Consider the following 20224-nt stretch of genomic DNA (forward strand, 5'->3'; position numbering starts at 1 on the left):
GTAGGAGTAAAAAGCAGGGATTTTTACCTTTCCAGCAGATGAGGGGTCCTTTGCACAGAGCACCCTGAGAATTCTTCACCAGGTAGTATTTTAAGTGCTTCTGCTTCTTGGGCTGGGTGGATAACTTCAGGTTGATGTGGTTGGAAAACTCAGTGAAGTATCTGAAACCCTTTTCTCCACAGCCCACACAGTTTCCTGAAAAACCTGCAAGTAATGTAAAAAAAACTAAATTATTGTACCATTTTACATTTTTCAATATTCACAGTCCAGTATTGTGTACTTATTCTACGGGGAACCTAAAATGATTCTCATATCTGTAAGATCAGTGGAGCAGACTGACCTAAAAGTGCATTTTTCCCATTCTCGTCAGGTAAAAAACGTCGGTCAACGGCACAAACCAATATGTGCTCGGGGACGCTGGGGGACTTGGCGCCGACCAACTCGAAACCTGCTGGGACTTCGATGGGCTCTGTTGCTATGGAGACCAGGCGGAGGTCCTTGCCGGCCTGACAGAACCCTAAAGGAGGAAGGATGTTTTCAGTCAGAGGATGAAACAGATGTGACATTTGAAGAAAGAAAGAAGAACTTCAGGGCAGATTGAAACAAAGACAGAAATCATACCGTCCAGCGTGCAGCAGCCGTCGGGTGCAGGGGCCTGTAAGTAGGGAAGAGGAGGGCTGCTGCTGTCCGAGTCATCGTCGTCCTCCAGCTCCTCCAGATCGTTGGAGGAGTGGCCGTTCATGAGCTCGTGGCCTGCCGGCTCCCCACCATGAAGGTCGGCTTTCGACTTCACATCTGATGGATATTTTAAATCGATTATTTTTACTAGAGCTGTGTTAGAATTATGGGTAACATTGTACTTCTCAGGTCTGCAAATTCCTAAAAAATGTACTAAGTTTCATCAAAACAACTCTGTAATTTGGTACTAGTAATAGGGAATTATAGCGAATTATGGAACAGTAACCTAGAGAGTCTTTTAGCAGAGGTGGGAGTAAGTCACTTGTGTCCATGTCAGTCACAAAAATCACAAGAGAGCAAGACAAGTCATGTCATTGCTCAGGTCCAGCAGGTAATACAAAATTCTGATGATTCAAAATGGTACGCAGTATGATGCTAGTTAGGAAACATGTTTGTTATGGGGTTTTTTTTTGTCACAGTTATTTTTGGTAAACTTCCTACACAGTTTGTTATGTATGAGACAGGAGGGGTTTCACATTTAACTCTATATGGTTGTTTTTTTGTATTTATTTTCAACACTCTCAGAACCCCAAAACTTGCAAGTGGGATTTTTCTTTAAAAATCTCCAAAATCACTCCATTTGTAATGGCCAGAAACTGTAAGATATGGTAATTTATGGTGGAGGGAGTGTCATGCATTTTCCATTGGTCACTCAGGGAACAATATTTGTAGCTCTGGGGAGGGTCCTAATATAGAAAAAAAAAAACCTCGGTCACATCCTAGCTATCCCCCAACTCTAAAACATAAAGCTCAGTCCCTAATAATAAAGTGTTACTGAAATTTGTTGAACCATGTGAATACAGCTTTGACTCAATATCTCAGTATTCATATGGTGTCAGTGCTTTGGGTGGGAACATTGCACTTTCATATTTACATTTGACTTTTCAATTTTGGATGATAAAACAAATCATAACTAAAAGGGACATCACAGCCAAGTACACCCCTGCGACTCCTACCTTCCATATTACCAGGATACGTTTCCGGCTCAAGGTAGAGCTGTGTGAAGATGGGCTGTGGGTCTCCACTGCTGGAGCGCAGTGACGCCTCGATAGAGTTGTGGAGAGCCTCTTCAAATCGAGCAGACTTCAGCTGCCCGGCGTAAGAATTCCCCATTATCTGTGGGAGCAAAGAGAAGCGTGAGCAAAAATGCACGGCCATGGCACTGTAATCTCTACCTATTGATTAGTTCCTTGCATAAGAATAGTGATTTCTACAGATGGCGAACCAGCAGCAGGTGTTACACACAAATGTATTCATGTTTTCAGATGAACACCTCTATAACCCTTTGGGGGGGATGTCAATAGTCTGGTTATTCATAAGTAGATATCAACCAGAGCTTCAGCCACAACTCAAAAATGTCACATTGAGGTCTGAGTGAATGTGTTGGAAATATTTTACTCTGAGACCAAACTATTACAATAACAGCTACACTGAATAACAGCTCACAAATGCACTCAACATATGTGTGCTTAGGGTTGGGCAATATTTAATTATTACATCAAAGTTGTGATACAAGACTAGATATTGGGTTAGAGTTGAGATTTCATAATATTGTTAGTGTTGTCCTTTTCTGGTTTTAAATTCTGCATTACACCAAAGTGAAATAGTTTTCTTTTTTTTCCAATTTTCTCTTCTTTTTCTTTCTTTTCTTCTTTTTGATTTTTCTGAATAGATAGATAGATAGATGTGTAGATATCCATATTCTTTTCATTTATAAAGAGTAACATGCCATTTTACCACTTACTGTGCAGTTATATTTCTTTTTTTACAGTAAATATACTACACACCATGTGTGTATTTCAGTTATCCTGTGCAACTATCAATAATAGATATACAATATCTGCATATGTGGAAGGTGTAAATTTTATCTACATTACTGATGATTATTTAGCAAAAGTCACATTGTGTAAATATTTTGTGAAAGCAGCAAAAGTCAACACTACAATATTTTCACAACATTGATATCAAGGTATTTGGCATTTGATTTTCAAACACACACACACACACACACACACACACACACACACACACACACACACACACACACACTCTCGCAGTTTCTCTACGTCAGCCCAAACATAACGGCCGAGGCCAGTTTTTGGCTCTTTCTCCGTCTGTCTGTCGTGTCATTCTGCCTGCTCTGCCCCCGTGCCCCCGCCACCCCAGTGTCCACTCTGGGACATCTGCCGGGGTCGGCTGCGTGGGCCTGAGGTTGGCTGGCTCTCTGGTGGCAGCTGACAGCTGGACAGAGGGCTGAGCGTGTAGTCTCAGAGAAGAGAGAAAAGAGACAAAGGGAGGGATAAAGAAAGAGAGATAGAAAGCTCTCCAAAAGTGTTGAAAGAGCAGCACTGACCAGTGGCTACACTCCAGCATGGTGTCCATTTAGTACACAGTGGAGCTTCCTACTCAAACTCCCATGTACCACTTTGTCAAAACATTTCACTCAGATCAGCTTTTGCCAGTAATTCAGAGTTTCTAAATAAAACAGGGAGTGTTGGCTGCTTTCCTGACACATGATTTTGGCCTGAAATACCTTCCATGTTTGTCCTTAGACTACATTTGACCGGTGCAGACCAGTGTCGTTCTTCATCAACCCCAGAGCAGCCAAGTGGAGACCCAGGTTGAAGACTTGAGCTGTTTGGGAAAAGCTCCAACCCCTCATTCAAGTCTAAAAACAGATCCTGTGCAGCTGCTGAAGCACTTAAATGACAGGTTTAGTTTTAAAGTCAGTTGTATAAGTGATCTAAACCTGAGCTCAGAGGTTAGTAAGATTTAACTAACCTGCCTTACTGATTTTTCCAACCAAACATTAGCCTCAGATTGCACATGTTTATATGCATGTGTTGATTTATTTATTTCGTTAGGGGCAAAGGTGCAAAAAGGCTGAATTAGAAACGTTTCCGCAGTGAATTCGGCAAATGAAAACATGATACAATTTTTACAAAACTGAAATTATTTACCCAAATCGCTGCCCAGAAGGAAGTGTGCATCTACTGTTAGCTCACCTGACACCACAGCTGGCTAGATAAGCCAAGGAGGATGCCATTAAAGTTTACATTTTGCGCTGTCACGAGCACTAGCCTCTCGTCCATGAGTAGATGCACTCTCTCTGCGCGGTGATACAGTTTGCAGGTGTAGTTCGGAAGAAAGAAAATAGATCCTACATGAAATTGCTCACAACAAGGTATGTGGATTATCTTAGGAACCAGACTGAAATTTCTGAAAAGAGACATTGCTGTTGAGGTTTTTTAATGCTTTTTTTTTTTTTTTTTGGTACTCTGAGCACCACAAGCTGAATGCCATCCAGTTCCATTATATTCGCAAGAAGGCAGACATCCCCACAGCTGATATCTGCAACACTCATCAACTCACACCAAAACAATCTAGACTGATAAATAGCACTACAGGTACGAGGTAAAATATGTATGTTTAACTTCAGGGTGAACTGTCCCTTTAAACTAAATGCTAACATCAGCAACATGCACACAGTGTAAGTGCTAATATACTGATGTTTAGCAGGTATGATGTTTTTCATGGTCACAATCTTAGAGCGTGAAAGTAAAAAATATGTAAGTGGGTAATGCGGAAGTGGGGTTGATAAACGCAAAATACATGTATATATCAAAAATTGATATTCTTGATATATATAAATAATAAAAGATGTTCCACAAATATTGTCATGAGTGCAACTAACAATTATTTTTTATTATCGATTAATCTGAGTATCACCTCAATTAATCAATGAGTCTTTTTTGCCATGAAACATCAGAAAGTAGTGAAAAATGTTCCCCCAAGACTACAAGGTGAGGTCCTCCTGTCGTTTTCTTTTCTAGTAACTAAATAAATGATTTCTACACTGAATATTTCAGTTAGTGAGTCAGTTTTTTATGTCTTGTCTTGACGATAGTTAATGCTATTATTATTATTATTATTAAATCTAATTATTGATGTGCAGCACTTTGAAAAAAATTGGATTGGATTGGATTTGGAATATCGACATGATAGACAGTGTGTTTTGGCCACAAAGACACCTTGAAACTTTTTATTTTGTCAATAAAAGGCAGGGTAGGAATCATGTCGGAGCAGCTTTCTCTTCCCAGGTCTCATTTTGCCCACGCCTAGACAGGTTCCAGACCTCGTGTTTACCTAACAACCTTCCTGGGGAGGAATCTGATCAACCCAGACAAAGGACAGGATTAACAGTGCCTGACTGTGCTGTCAAAGAGATAAGCAGCTTAACAGAATGAAGCTACAGTATTTCTTGCTTAACTGATAGAGGAAGGTGGCTGCACAGAGACAAAGACAGAGAGGGTAAAAAAAAAAAAAAAAATGGAAAAATGAGTGCCTGAGGGCGGTTTTAAGCAGCCGCTGCCAGTTCGATGGTGAAGTCAAAAGGGGACTCTGGAGGCCTCTTTGGCTTGCTGACTGTCAAGCCTGAGCGGACAGATTTGTCATTAACCTTGCGCAGGCCGGAGGTGAAAACAGAGAATGACCTTTTATCACCTGTGCAACTTAAAACAAAGCTTGACTGTGGCAGAGGTTGCCAAACGGATGTTTCTAAGGTGTGACTCAGGTGGTTGCTAAGGTCAGTTGGAGTGGCAGGGGGGTCGTTTCAGGTGAGTCAGCAGCTGCAGTTGCCTTGATGGATGCTCAAATATAATGAGTGGACTCCACTGGGGAGACGCAGGTTAATGTCTAAAGACTAATGGCTTAAAAACGGGAGTTTATCTCGCCCAGTGGTGACATTAAAATTGCCTGTTAGCCGGTCAGATGGTCATTCAAGGCCATTCCCCGGCTCCTGGGTGGCATCAACAGATTGTGTGAATTTGACCCCAGGTCAAAGTAAGTATAATCTTCACTTAGTGGATTTGAGACGAGACAGAGCAAATATGACAGCACAGACCATTTCTAACAGATGCATTACTAACAAGGTGACTTACGTTATCGGATTGTTCCCAGGCGTGAAGGGACGTGTTCACCTCTGCTACATGCTGGATCACTACCAAACTGCAGAAACTTTCAGCAAGGACCTTTCACTCAGAGCTTCAAGACCTGGGGAAGAGCAGAGAGATCTCAAATGTAAAACTCATTGTATTGACACAATTTATATCTCCTGACTGTGTTACTCTCAACACAATTAATACTTAACCGACAGCTTCCTGGGAACCAGTTTTTTGCAACAAATTTAAGGCTAAGATACAATAAATATCTTTTTGACTAGGTAGTAGATAAATAGATGTGATGATAATGTTATTTCCCCTGATACCAATACTAACACCTTAACTCACATATCGCCCAAAACAGAGCACAAATCAGATACTGTTGCATTTCACCAGTGGCCTTCCATTTACTAATTTCTGTGTCAAGAAGCCAAATAAAATGCGTAAAAGTGGATCCAAAACTGCAATATAATATGTCCATGGGTTGCTCAGCATGGTCTGGATGCTGGCCTCACAATGCAATCTAGGTGTGCAAAAGATCATTCACATATTATTTTTTACACTCACAAAATTCTACGGATTATATCTGTTGCTGCCCAAACAGCGCAGATCTAATGATACTAGGATGGAGTGAATGTCATGTTATTCTATTGGCCTCTAGAATTCGCACTTTTATGCACAAATGTTAAAAGCTAACAACAACTCCTTTAATTACAGATAAAGGGACAGATAATCTCAGTAGACATTCACTACTAGATTGATTAATTTATTACAGTCTTAAAAAAATACTGTTGTTCCATGCTGGATAATGAAGCCACTGATAGGACTACAATCATACTGGAGTGCTCGCTGGAAAGCTACAACAGTAATGTGGAGGCGGCCAATTAAAGTAAGTCTCGAGACCGCAGCGCTCTAGAGAATAATTAATATTTTGATGTTGTATATGATATTAACAGCCTTGAGGGGATTTAAACTTTCTTGGTTAATAACATGGTATTTGATCAGTGCATAGACTCGCATACTTACCAGTACCCAATTTAGCATTTTAGGCAGTACTGGAGGCATTTCCAATACTTTCTAATTTTTTTGCAATACTGCCTTTTTGTTTCACAAATAGAAACTGGATTCACAAATAGCTATTTGAATGTTGCACATCTTTACAAATGCTTTATCTTTATGCCTATTTGTAGATTATTTGAATGTATTCAGTTATTTTTTTAATTGTGGAATTTGTTCATTTTCAGATTCATTTTATATTTGCATGTATTTTTTGACTTAACAATTTATATTTATATATTTGTGGAAGGTGTTTTATATCTACAGATTACACATTAACACACAGACTGTTAATCTGTTTACACAAATAATAACAAGACAAATATAACTCCATATGTACATAATAGTGAAATTCTACTTGTTTTTCACATTTAAGGAAATTCAACTTCATTGAGACAATGTGACACTCATTTCTGAAAAAGCCACTCCTGTAAGACAGCACATTAAGGTAGACTGCTGCGGCATATCTCTTGTATATTTGGATGTATCAGGGATGATAACAAAAGTAATACATGTGAAATTTAATCGATTAATTGATAGGCTATGCAATGCTGTCAAAATTAATCCAAAATGTTGCTGTGAGCTTTGATAGAGAGAAAAAAAAACTTTTGGTATTGTGTAAGATTTTTTTAATGAATTAATTAATTAATCAAAAGTTAATTTTACCAGTAATCAATTAAGGAAAGTGCTTTCAATTTGCAAGATGTATGTGTATATATATATATATATATATGAGTTTGTTTTTGTTGGTTTTTTTCTGCAAGATAAAAAGCAACACCAAGGTAACAATTGCTTGGAAAACCAAAAAAACTGTTTTCCGAAACATAAATGCTATAGAGAGTCTGTTACTACAGATCTTCACGGTCCAAAGAACAAGCCCATTCATACAATGAATGGGTGCTCTTAGGGCCACTCAAACATTAACAGACCATATGTACTCACTATTGCGAGGCTAAAAAGGCGTTATGTGACACTGCGGCCCTGGGGCTATTTTCATAAACACAATTGGGTGTTTTAGTTTGTCGCTTCACTCACTACACACACTCAGTCTCCTCTGAATGGATCTGCCAGCTACTTTGACCCCTTGACAACTTGTTTGGCCACTCAGATATAACATAAGCAAAGTTCCCCTCAAAAGTCACAATCTACCGTGTCATCACTTCTGACTGTGTGGTGCGATTCTGTAAGTTGGTCTGGGGTCCAAGTCCTTCAGAGGGCCAGTATACATAGGCTGGTTCAACTTGCAAATACTGACCACAATGCAGCCCATGATGTGAATGATTAGCCAGCATGATACAGCTAATCAAGGTAAAGGGTTAAAAATATCAATATGTCTGACAGAAACCTGGACTCCTTTACCGAATCACTAACTCAAATTTTTGTTTAAAGCAGAAATAAAATCAAAAAATGAAACACACTAAAGTTTCATAACACAAATTCACACTTTACCCTCCTTTGGCTGTTCTAACAAAGGTCTGACACTCTGCTGATTACCCAGGGAGCAGAGTCTTGAAAATATTTTGATGCTTATCTAGATGTGAAGTGTAGACGACACAGAAGGAGACGCAGATGGCTCCCGAGATGAAGATGAAGGAGCTGTAAATCTAGACACCAACACGAGCCCGGCCCGAGGTGCTTAATGAGGTCCTGTCTTTCCAGTAATGACATTTAGGGAATGTATCAGCCGACACGCTGGGTCACTTTAGAGCGAGCCTGGATTCAAGGCAACGGTTTAAGACATACTTTTGTGACATGCACTTTATAATCCAAGAGCAGCTGCATGTGAGTGCAACCCCAACATACAGAAACCATACTGTCATGTGGCTTTGTGTAGTATACATTGTAAAAAAGGATGTATATAGAGAGCAGCAGATTACACTGCTAAGACTGTGATATATCACAGTTACGATTTCCATTAACTTTGTCAAAACACTTTTTTGTACAAATGCAAACATGTAATTGCATAAATAGTCATCAATGCTATCTGTTTGGAGAACCTACATATATTTTGAACTAGAAGTTGATACAGAAAAGGCACAAATAGATGAAAAATGAAAATGAAATGAAAATTCACCAGAATGCAGGAAATTGACCCATATGACCCCCATACCCCATACAATGCATACAAACACTTAAGTAGCAGAGGACCTATATTTTGACAAAATCTGAGACATTTAAACAGAAAAATTAGGTGTTTAAATCATTTTTTGGGGGGGCGGAGGTCCGCGAGACCCCATGCAACACATACAAACATGAAAGAACATTTTCACTAAAACTTTATACAAAAAATGCACAAATTGGTGTAAAAAAAATCCCCACAGTGTAGAAAATTAAGTGTTTGACTCTTAAAATTTCCTGGTTGGAGGACCCCCAAACCTCATACTATGTATACAAACACTACAGTGTATGAAATTAAATTTAAGACTTTTACACGACAAACTGATACAGAAAAAAAACACAAATTGGTGTATAACAATTCACCAGAATGCAGGAAACTTGACTCTTAAAATATTCTGTTTCACTCACAAACCCAATACAATGTATACAAACATGAAAGTAGCACAGGACCTACATTTTGACAAATTTACACTAAAAATTACATTGAAGGCTGTAACCGGAAATGACGTGAGCTCTATGTTTTCTCTGTGTCAGTTTTTTGACTAAATTTGCGGTACGAACATTCTTCAGTCACATTATAAATTAAACCACATAACAGGCATTTATTCTATTTTTTTTTTTAAGATTTTGACTCCAATTACACTGATCTTACTTTAAACCCTGCCTTTTCTTCTTTCCCTCTTTGTTTCTCCCTCAGCTGCATAATTACATTACAGCGTTTACTATAGAGGAAGAGAGGTAGGATTAAATTTACTTCCCCTCTTGACCTGGTTTGATCATATTATGACTCAGCAGATCCTGCAAGGTTGAAGCCAACACATTTCTAAATGAATGTGAGGAAATCCTTCTGCTGTTTGTTTTGCGCTCCATATAAATGCCTGCGGCATAGAGGTAGGAAGATATTGTTACTGTCCGTACAGTCAAACTTGACAAGTGGCTATTGTGTGAAATGCAACATGTAAGTGAAAATTAGTTTATACAGGATTTACTGACTATATTTTTTTCCATTTTAGTCATGAAAATAACTGTAGATAAAATGTTAATGAAAATTTGATAAATATCTAAAGCGTTTTCACCTCATTGTCATGCATTTTAAGTCTCATGCCAATGGCTGAAATGCGGGAAAGAGCTCAGCACACTGTTAACATCAGAAAAGCTGTGGTGAAGAGACACTGCCCATCAGACATGATAGAAAGGGGGATGGGGTGTAAGAAAAAAAAAAGACAAACATCTCTCCATGTTCTCTAAATTAGGTGCTAAAAGCCCATCTCATTAATGCTACATCAGAGCCACATGTGACACACAGCAAGCAGTAACAAAAAGAAAGCTTCTGCTGTACCTTCCATGACTGCACACCGTAGATAAAACGCTTAAAATCCAAGTTAAATCCAAAATGTGAAGGCAACTTTTCTCAGATTTAGTCCATTTTAGGTCATAAATCCTTGTGGAAATAATTTGTTGTTATCCAGGGAGCATGTGGAGTTTCACTCCTCTCTGGTATGTCTCAAGTCACCTTTGTCATGATACTCTTTAGAGAGAAATGAGAATCCCACTCCTTCCCTCAGAGCAGCAGAAACCCTCCCTCTCTCTCTCTCTCTCTCTCGCTCTCCCTCACATGCAAACAAACACACACTCACATACACACAGACCCCTCCCCCTAAGTCCCCTACGCCCTCCTCTGTCCTGTGCCATTTGCCAAGGAGGGAGGGAATCCACCGGGGGCTCATTCATCACAGCCCTACTGACCCCCTGTGGTGACAGATGCTCTTGGAGGCCTGCAGAGCTGTGGGGGGAAACAAAGAAGACAATCCCGCATTTCCCTGCTGCCACGCAGCCGCGGCGCCCTGCCACGCGTGACCCCCAGCACGCCAAGGCGCTGACACTGTGTCAGGTGGAAGTTTTCATTTTCGGGGAAAAAGAAGGGTGGGGTGGACGTTTAAATCAAACTTTGGCTCTCACGCTCACTTCAGTCGCTTGCTGACTTTTTTATTGGGGGCCAATTCAGGAGAAGGGAGAATCCGTCCCCGGCAAAATGGGAACAAGAATGTCAGGTCAGCTTGAGCATTTTGTCTTCGTAGCCTTGCCTGAGATTGACCCCACACTGGGGTTTTACTCCCGCTATAAATACCAGGGGCTCATCTGGTCAAAATAAATAAACGGAAATGCACCACAAATCAACAGGCGCTGGCAGATGTTAGGGATTCTTATATCATCACAGGCTGGTGATAAGGGCCAGTACCTTATCATGGTATTGCTAAATAAAGACGAGCTCAAGCCAGTGCACAGGTTTCGTTTCAACAGTGGGGTTAGGAATCTTTCTGCAGAAAATTTTGAGTGTCAAACACTTAATTTTATGCAAATGGTATAGTTTTTGCACCATTTTTTGCCTGGTCATAGTTATCTGTCTTATTTTTATCAAAATAAAATTTCTGCTACTTTCATGTTATTTTTACGGGAGACATATGGACATGCTCTAAATTTGAGGGGGCATGTCCCACGCGTCCCCCCAAAATTTACGCCTATGGGCTTCAGAGAAATTACACTGTATGCAAGTGGATTAATGTCACTTCCCTGCTGAATCATGTATGTCTAAAACATCTGAGCAAAAATGTTAAACTTACTTCAAAATATCACTCTAATAAATAACCCCTCTCTTGAGTTCTCATTGTGTATATTATGTTTTGGCACTATATTGCAATGCAATATCAACAATAACATTTTCAATGTTAAATCTTTTCTACTAAAGACTGTTAAAATTCTGTCACACACTTAATCGTTTACTGTGACCTCCTCACACATACTGTAACTAGTTGCTGTAAAAATGTGGGCAAATTCTAACAGAAATGTACTGATTTTCCAAAATACAATAAAACACTGTAAATCAACACTTAACATAAACCAGGGTTTCCCACATATTCATGTATTTCTGGCAAACTGCCACAATTAAAACATCTGTGGCCACAAATTGCATTTCTATTTTTGGAGTTTGACTACTCATTAGGAGCGCTGTTGAAATATAAACAACGTTTTATTCTTTGCACCACACTCTCGAAGCATACTCTGGGCACAAATGGAGCACCAGAACTTAAGGCGCATTCTGCTGGGTCAAAAAGTTTGCTTTCACTTGCAGCAGCTGCTCCTCTCATCCATCGAAATGATGCTCTGAAGTGATCGACAGATCAATTATCCACCTTGCTAGTCACATACTGCTGCTGAGGAAAAAAACACTCAAGAAGAGCTCCGCCTGCGCTGCGGTCAGGGACCCACGAAAGCTTCCAAATTTAGAAAACGGACAAAGAATGCAGACACAACTGCCACATGACATACTCTAATTCTGTGGGAAACACTGTGATCGCACTATACAACATCTGAGCAACATCAAATAATGAATGCTCACAGTGTTTGTTATGTTTTTACATCACATTAAGGATTGAGAATCCAATATCAATAAGAGCATTTTAAATCTTTAATCTTTTTCTACTAAAGGTTGCTGAACTGTAACACACTGTAACTGCATGTACTATTTTTTTCCAAAATACAGCAAAACACTGTAAATCTTGATGCTTTTTGGAGCCAAAAACATCACTAAAGAGTAAGTTGTTGTATGATTTTACAGCATTATGTAGTATTTTTCATTTTACCAGAAGCACGCACAACAGCGGTACAAAAGCCACATGCAACAATCATAATCACTGTTTATCCTCTATTTGGGAATCAAACAGAAATGTCAGCAATATTATACCAAGGAAATAAGATTGCACTGACATCTGGTTACTTATCTTCTGATGTTAAATATTTTGCTTTATTCAAATTGGTACAGTCATAGAAAGCAACCAAGACTCTATGGACAGCGACTACCTGCATCTGCCAAAGACCCCAAGACTCCTGTCCGTCTGTTTTCCTGCTAACTAATTAAAGCCAAGTAGAGTCAGCAAGAATTTGTCAGATAAACAGTAGGTCTGAGTAAACTCACATCTACTTGACAGCAGGGAAGATGCACTCCCCATTGACCACGGAAAAGCATTTGTAAGCCAAAAAAAGCTTAAAGCTTTCTTTAATGCCAATATATCTGCTCGGACTAATTCATAAGAATCACAAAGAGTTAAAATTGCTCTTATTGATGAGTTAAGAGAGAGAAAACTGAATCATAGTCAAGAACTTGGGTTTCCCTGTGAACTTTAATGAAAAATAGCCTACCTACTTAACATGAAAAATAACAGCAGCAGTGGATGATTAAAATAAAACCTGTTTATATTTTTCTTGTCTCCATATCTCTCTTTACTGGCCCAGGTGTCTCGCTTCACTGAGCAGTGTAACTGGTGTTCCAGTTCATTACCACAGACACACAGTCAACAGTTGTTTTAATCAAGTCGCATGCAGCCCTTCTCACCTCCTCTCCAATGGTTATATTGGGGCCCAGTCAGTGCAATGGCGGCTATAAACCACCACGCAAGCCAATCAGGGCCTCCATTAGCCCTTATGGGGCTTTCATGCACTCATTTCTCTCAATCAGCCACATTTGTCTAAACATTGGGCTTGAGTTTGACTGTGAAATGTGTCCGGCTGTTGCTGATTTAGACCACACATGCGGGCGTATCAAGAAGTCTCAGGAGGGCTTTGGAGTGACACTTTTAAGTGATGGAGATTAAATCAAGTATCAGGTGTGATAAAAGTGAAATCTTCACAATGATCATTCTGATTCTAAAACAGCCACAAGTTCAACTGAGGGAAAAGAGCTGTCAGTGTGATTTATGTCCAAGCCCCTGACTTTGACGTGGCCTGTCCTAAATAGCCCATTTAGAACGGAGATAATGAGTAAACCCGGCATTTTCTTTGGCCTCAAAAGACACTGTGCAAAAAAACAAAAGAGCGTGGATTGAATGCTTGCCCGCCCCTAAGTCCATCCTTCATCACTGCATTGAGCTCCTGCTAAAGTCCCTGACAAAGGGGAAGCATCCCTGCCACAGCCACCTGAGGAAAGACGGGTCACATGATCAGCTGCGGGGGGTTCTGGGAGATGTCTTTAGTAGAGGGGGTTTGGGAGAGGGGTTTTTCCTCTCTTTATTAGCTGACTCAGCAACACATAATTTGGAGAATCTTCCTTCAATCAGAGATAGAGGAATTATGTAGATCTTTTTCTTGAGTAAAAGTTCCAAAAGTCCTGCATTTAAACCCTTACTGAAATAAAAGTTTAATCAACAAAATCTTGCAATTTTCACTAATTAAAGAGGGAGCATATTATCCCAGTTAAGCTGCACTCCACTGGTTTCCATTATCTTTAAAATAGATTTAAAGGTTCTGTTACTTGATTTTAAAGCTCTTAATGGTTTGGGACAAGTCTACACTGCAGACTCTCTGTCCTTCTGTAATTCTTCATGAGCTCCTACATCTTCTGCAGCTGGGTTTTTAAATACATGCAATTATACACACAAGAAAATTCATTTTTTTAATGATTCTTATTGGTCTCTGTATTTTTTACCTTCATTTTTATGTTTTGTTTATCACCAACTGTCTTTCGATGGTCTAATCTTGTTGTCATTTTTCTTTTGTTATTGTGAAGCAGTTTGAGCTGCATTCTTTGTATGAAAAGTGCTCTGTAAATAAAGTTAATTATTATTATTATTGTTGTTGTTGTTATTGTTGTTATTATCATTATTATTATTTATTTTCGGGTCATTTCTTCTTTTGTTGCTCATTGCCTTCTTCTTATGTTTATGAAAGGTTTAAGGAAGCACTGGGTATTTTTAACAAAACTTCAAGACATTTAGCAGCTGTGTTTCACACAAACAAAAACTTCAATCTAAGAAGTAACTAGTAACCAAAGTTGTCAAATGTAGTGGGGTAAAAAGTATAATATTTGTTTCTGAGAAGCACTCAAGTACAGTCCAAGAACCTAAAATTTGTCCTTAAGTGCAGTACTTGAGTAAATGTACGAAATTACATTCCACCACAGCCTCAATTATAACCCATCACATTAGGATGACTTCTGTTGATGACATAACATGGACAAATGAAAAGTGCTCCACAGATGCGGCTCAACGGACAAATGAAGAGATGAGGGACGAGCATCAGGTGGGGAGGAAGTACAGCAACCGAGGTGCTAATTAGCACGTCTAACTCTTATAATAAGAAAACAATCCTGCAGCAAAACAAATCATGAAAACAAAACTGCCACCATGTGAAAATTCCCGCAACGGAATCCCCTTTTCTACCCGCTTCACCTGACGCCAAAGGTGTGAGGACTCGCACTGTTGTTTACTATCCGTGTGGCAGTCCGCCGCTCTAATTTCCTTATAAAAGCCACACAACCTTCTTCGAAACCCCCCTCCCCACCGCTCCTCGGGACTGCCTGCTGAGCCCTGAAGTGCAAATCAGTGCTAGTGAGGATAGCAGATGAGCTAAGGTCATTCATGGCTTTCCAGTGGGCCACACAAACAAAGGCAAACATTCCAGCTGAATGCCATTGCTGAAGTCGGCAGCAACAGAGAGAAAGAAGAGCGAGAAGGAGACAGAGCTGGGCTCAGTGGAGATAATAGCCTGAGGGTGTATATGTGCATGCACGTGCATGTGTGCGTGTGTGTGTGTGTGTGTGTGTGTGTGTTCTAAGGGATTATCTGTGGAACTATAAAGTGGGGTGAACCAGGGTTTAAGGCCTGGTGTGACCAGAGGGAACGGGGGCAGGGTACAGGGCCTGAGGAGGGGCGGACAAAAGGAGCATTTGGGCAGATGAAGAAGTCATCATCATTAAGCCACTGGAAGTTTACTGTCCAGTTATAAAACTCATTTCAAAATTAGGGGCTAGGGGGGTGCGTGTGAAAGGGCAGCAGGTCTGAGGAGGCCTGCGAGGGGCTGGAGGGCAGTGTAGTGACTCGCTGAGGGACTGTAGCACTAATTCATTAGGGGACAAGCGGCCTTTGTGTTAACACCAGGTTGATTGGAGTGGTGACCTTGCCACACACTCTGGCCCAGCGGATGAGTTTAAGGGCAAGGCATTTAACCTTAAACTAAATCTGAGCTACGGACAAAGGCCGGCTTTATTTATTGGCACAGGTCCATCAAAGAGATAACTGACGTTGCATAAATGGAAAACAAGCCTTGTTAAAAGTAACCACCTGATTGATAACACTATACTCCACTCATTTACAGTAAAAATACAGTATACATTGTATATATTTAATATTTCATCGTGTGTACTGCATAGAAAAGGTTTGTTTTTGTAAAATAAGATGTGCTGCATGATGTGCAAAAAAAAAACAAAAAAAAACTAAGACAGACATAATGATGATGTGATTTTTGCTGGTGTATGTACCAAACAAGCACACCCTTTACGTCTGAAATATGATTTGTAGGCTGGAGCATCTCTGTAGCACCACAATGATTAATTTATAATTGTGACAAATTGTACTTTTATCTAAAATTTACAATTTGGATATTGCACATGGCCATGTTGCCATTTTGATAATTGTGCTGCCCTATAAACATCAACCGACTCATTGTATGTAAGTTTCAATAATACAGATATGAAATATACACTTTTAATTGACCGATAAGTGTAGTAAAGGTGTTTGAATGAAGACATACAACCAGGAAAAAACTCAAACTTGATTTTACCCTTAAAGCGAATAGTAATTTTTTGATTGCAGTAGTGGTAATCACCAGAGATTCTACGACACAATATTATCACGATTCTTATGTCATAATGCAAAATTATTGTGATTTAAAATGTTTTATGATATTTTTTGGTATTGCAATAACATGCAACATCTGTTGCATTGTACAGCATATGACAAAGAAAAGCAGCAGGTATTCACATTTGAGAAGCTGAAACCAGAAAGTATTTTGCCTTTTTGTTTGAACAAATTATCACTACACAAACAATAGTGGTAGATTGTCGCTGGACGACTTATGAATTAATCAACAAATTGTTCAGCTCAAGTTAATCGCATGCTTTCCCAAAAGCCTTTGACACGGCTGACCAAAACAAAGCAACTGTAGAATAACATGTTTTTATGTTATGAAAAAGACAATACAATCTCTCAACAGTTGTGATTATCACATAAAAAACTGATCACATATCTAATTTCTCTGAATTTTATTCCTTTCTTTGGGCATCTCACCCATGAATGACAAAACCCTTTTTTTTTTTTTACCTTTTACACATGCAATTGCAACGCAAGAAAAAAAAAAAGTTCAATTTCCAACAAGTCTTTGACAATGTGACCACTAAGCGGAGAGGTCAGCTCTTCTGGCTGTTATCTCCGATAGAATAAGTGAATGAAAGTGAAGGACGAGTGACAGTTTACAACGCTGCTCATGACTGTGTAATAAAATGGAAGGCCTGTCAGTGAACCCAATCTGCATTTTACAACGTGGCCGGGTTGAACGTCAGTTCACCTAGGTCGGAACAACAGGGAGAGACACAGGACCCTAATGCATTTATGGACTTATTCAGCGAAGCCATATTGAATAAGACAACAATGAGTTCTATTTCATACTGTAAAGCTGTCAGCAGGGCTGGTCAAACACCGGTCAATGGTAAAGGGCAAGAGGAGGGAAAGAGAAAAGAACCCTAAAAACAAGAGCAGATGCTGGATGTTAACTGGTCAAAATGCTGTCTTTAAAGATGTTTATTCTAAGGCTGGAAAAATCGCCCCTAACCTCACATGACATTTAAAAAAAAAAAGATCAAATTAAAGTTATTGTACATAAACTCACACTTAACCTATTTTAAGATAGAAGCAGATCCTCCATCATCATCAGCTTCTTCAAACATCTGGTCCTCACCTAATGGCTCATCCCAGAGTAGATCTTTGATGATGGTTGACCAGGCCTTGTCCTGGCCATAAACTGTTGTTTAGACAGCCCTGTTTGTTATGGGGTGTAAAAGGAGAGCCATGGATCACGTTGAGAGGGCCAACACTATCAAAACATTGGCTCTTATCAGATAGCAGAACTAGCAAAGGGGTCAGGTTCTGTTTCCAGGGGCTGAGCTGCAGCCTGTAGCCACATCACATCACTCAAACTGAGGCTGTGGTAATGAAGGGAGTATATAGAGATGATTGTGTCTACTAAACCTTTCAAAAACTGGTATCATTTGACATTTTTCTAGATTGGTGCCAATATGACTTCTTGGTATTGATAACAAAACATATGTGACAAAATAATCTCAACTCAAAATCCACTTATTTGCTTCTTTGGAGCTTTCAACCACATTTAACTCTCTTCATTTTACTTTATGGTATTTTAGGAATATTATCCTGACAATTTCCAAGAAATGTTATTGAAAATAAACAATGTAATTTATTCCTGATTAAAGGGGAAAATGGAATTTCCTTGAAGAAAAGGCTCCATTTAAACCTAACCAAAAATTAATAAATCATTAATACTAAATAAAATCAGGAATATAATTTTAAGCTTTCCTTAAAATAATTTCCTTGAAATAAAATTGCACAAGACATCCTACCTTCTAAGGTTTCTTTAAAGTGGTTTCTCAGGATTTAAGCTTTTCGCCTTATCCTGGTCTTACACTTAAGATATTGCTTAAAGTTTGTTAGATTGTTGCACATATGACCTTAGCAACCAAAGTAAGAGAAAAAACATAAGGTAGCCATTTCTAGTGTATGACAATAAATGACAAAAATTAAGGCATCCTCTTAACATTATTGTGTGGGAATTTATTTTTATTTTTCATTGACTTTTTGTAACTTTAAGCAGTTAACTTTAAACAAACACTTTACTATTAAGACATAAGACTGTGATAAGGGCAATAACAAAAGCATAATGTTGCTACAGCTAATTAACGCTAACTGTTTATATACGTGGCTAACTAAGCTAACAAGTTGTGATTCTAGCGATCATTATATATTCAGATTTTTTTTAACAGAATAGTTATATCAGTTATATTATAATTATAGTAAATGTTGGTGTATGTGAACATGCAATGACAATAAAGGTATTCAATTAAATTTAATTTATAATTTTAAAGCAATTTTTCTGGTTATTTCTCTGTCTTGTTTCTTTTCTTTTTTTTTTTACTTTTGCATTTGTTTATTGTTATATTGTTATTATTTTGTTCTTATTTTCAGGTAATTTTCATGCACTTTTTACATTCTTGCTATTTTCTGGGTCATTTCTTCTTACCTTCCTCTCATGTTTTTGAAAGGAATCAGGCCAGTTTGCCCAGGTTTTTAAGGTTTAACTAATTATTTCCTGTCCTACCTTGCTCTCTTCATCAGAAATGTTGAAGACATGTTGAGATCAAGATGTCAACTGTCTGCTTTTAAGGATCTTCATTAGACATTTTGGATACTTAAGACTTTTTTAAAGTAAAGAAATATACATAAAAGGCACAGATACAAAACGTGGCCAATCCACTTTAGGTTCTTCTCTGAAAAGTTCACACACACTGACTCAATTTAACCACGCAGGAGTGCTGAGCACTCATGGAGAGGACAGAAGAAAGAGGTCTGTTGTGTTCATCAGGCGTCCAAAGAGAGACCCACCTTTCACAATAGGACCTCTCCTTTCTTTTCCTTCCTGAAAAAAAAACCTCTCGGCCACCTTGAATCCATTTGAGTGACACCGTGACAAAGAGGCTTCTCAATGTCCCGACGAAGGAACCTCCTCCCCTTTCCCTCAAAACTTCCTTACCGGGCGATCAGCTGTATCCATCATGTCCTTCTTCCTGACCCCAGGCGACACTGCTGCATCAGCAGGACCCCACCCCCGTTAACCCCCCCCCCCCCCTCCGGCCACATCTCCTCCATTACCCCCCACCCTCCGGATTAATAAGCACCAGGTTGCCCTCGGTGACAGGACCCACACTTAAATCCCATCAGTCCTCCTTACTGCAGCAAGCGCCACGGCATCAGCAGGGCCCTCTTTTTTTTGTCTTAATGGGACAATGGAAGCAGAGCCAGCCTTTGTTGAGGGCTTGACCCCCCACACAAACCGTGCTGATGAGAAAAAGTGACAGTAAACCCATTCAGGGCTGGTGCACTTCATCCTGCACTGATCCCTCTGATGAGATGAGATACTTTACCAACTGGCAGATGTGACAGGGCTGCATGGACAATGAGGTGTACCAGGCGGAAATAATGGTAAATACAGCACTCAGGTGCAAAGTGATACGAATTTTGAAATAAACAAAGAGAAAAATTATATGACTTCATTTTTTTAGCCATGTTCCTTAAAACAGCCAGGATGCTGAAGTTAAGGGATAAGTGGGCCATTAAAAAGCACATTTCAAAATGTTCCTACTTACCAGTCATGCACCAAAAGCATGAGTATTTTTCATTTAAAAGTAAGCCATTATCTTTCATGCCTAAGCACAGAGGTACTCATCCAAACCAGATATTCTCCTAACCCTGATT

General features: G+C 39.3%; 1 protein-coding gene across 1 annotated transcript in view; it reads right to left on the minus strand.

The window, feature by feature from the left end:
• Window positions 1–20224, minus strand: part of greb1l (GREB1 like retinoic acid receptor coactivator) — a 52982-nt gene that overhangs the window by 21870 nt on the left and 10888 nt on the right. The window contains exons 2-6 of the mRNA XM_042498453.1: window positions 5679–5790; window positions 1695–1854; window positions 622–795; window positions 341–517; window positions 28–204 (exon numbers count right to left, since the gene is read on the minus strand). Of these exons, the coding sequence (XP_042354387.1) occupies window positions 28–204; window positions 341–517; window positions 622–795; window positions 1695–1851 (685 nt within the window). The 5' untranslated portion in view covers window positions 1852–1854; window positions 5679–5790. The remainder of the gene's footprint in view (window positions 1–27; window positions 205–340; window positions 518–621; window positions 796–1694; window positions 1855–5678; window positions 5791–20224) is intronic.

This window comes from Plectropomus leopardus, chromosome 12 (assembly GCF_008729295.1).
Source record: "Plectropomus leopardus isolate mb chromosome 12, YSFRI_Pleo_2.0, whole genome shotgun sequence".
NCBI classification, from domain to species: domain Eukaryota; kingdom Metazoa; phylum Chordata; class Actinopteri; order Perciformes; family Serranidae; genus Plectropomus; species Plectropomus leopardus.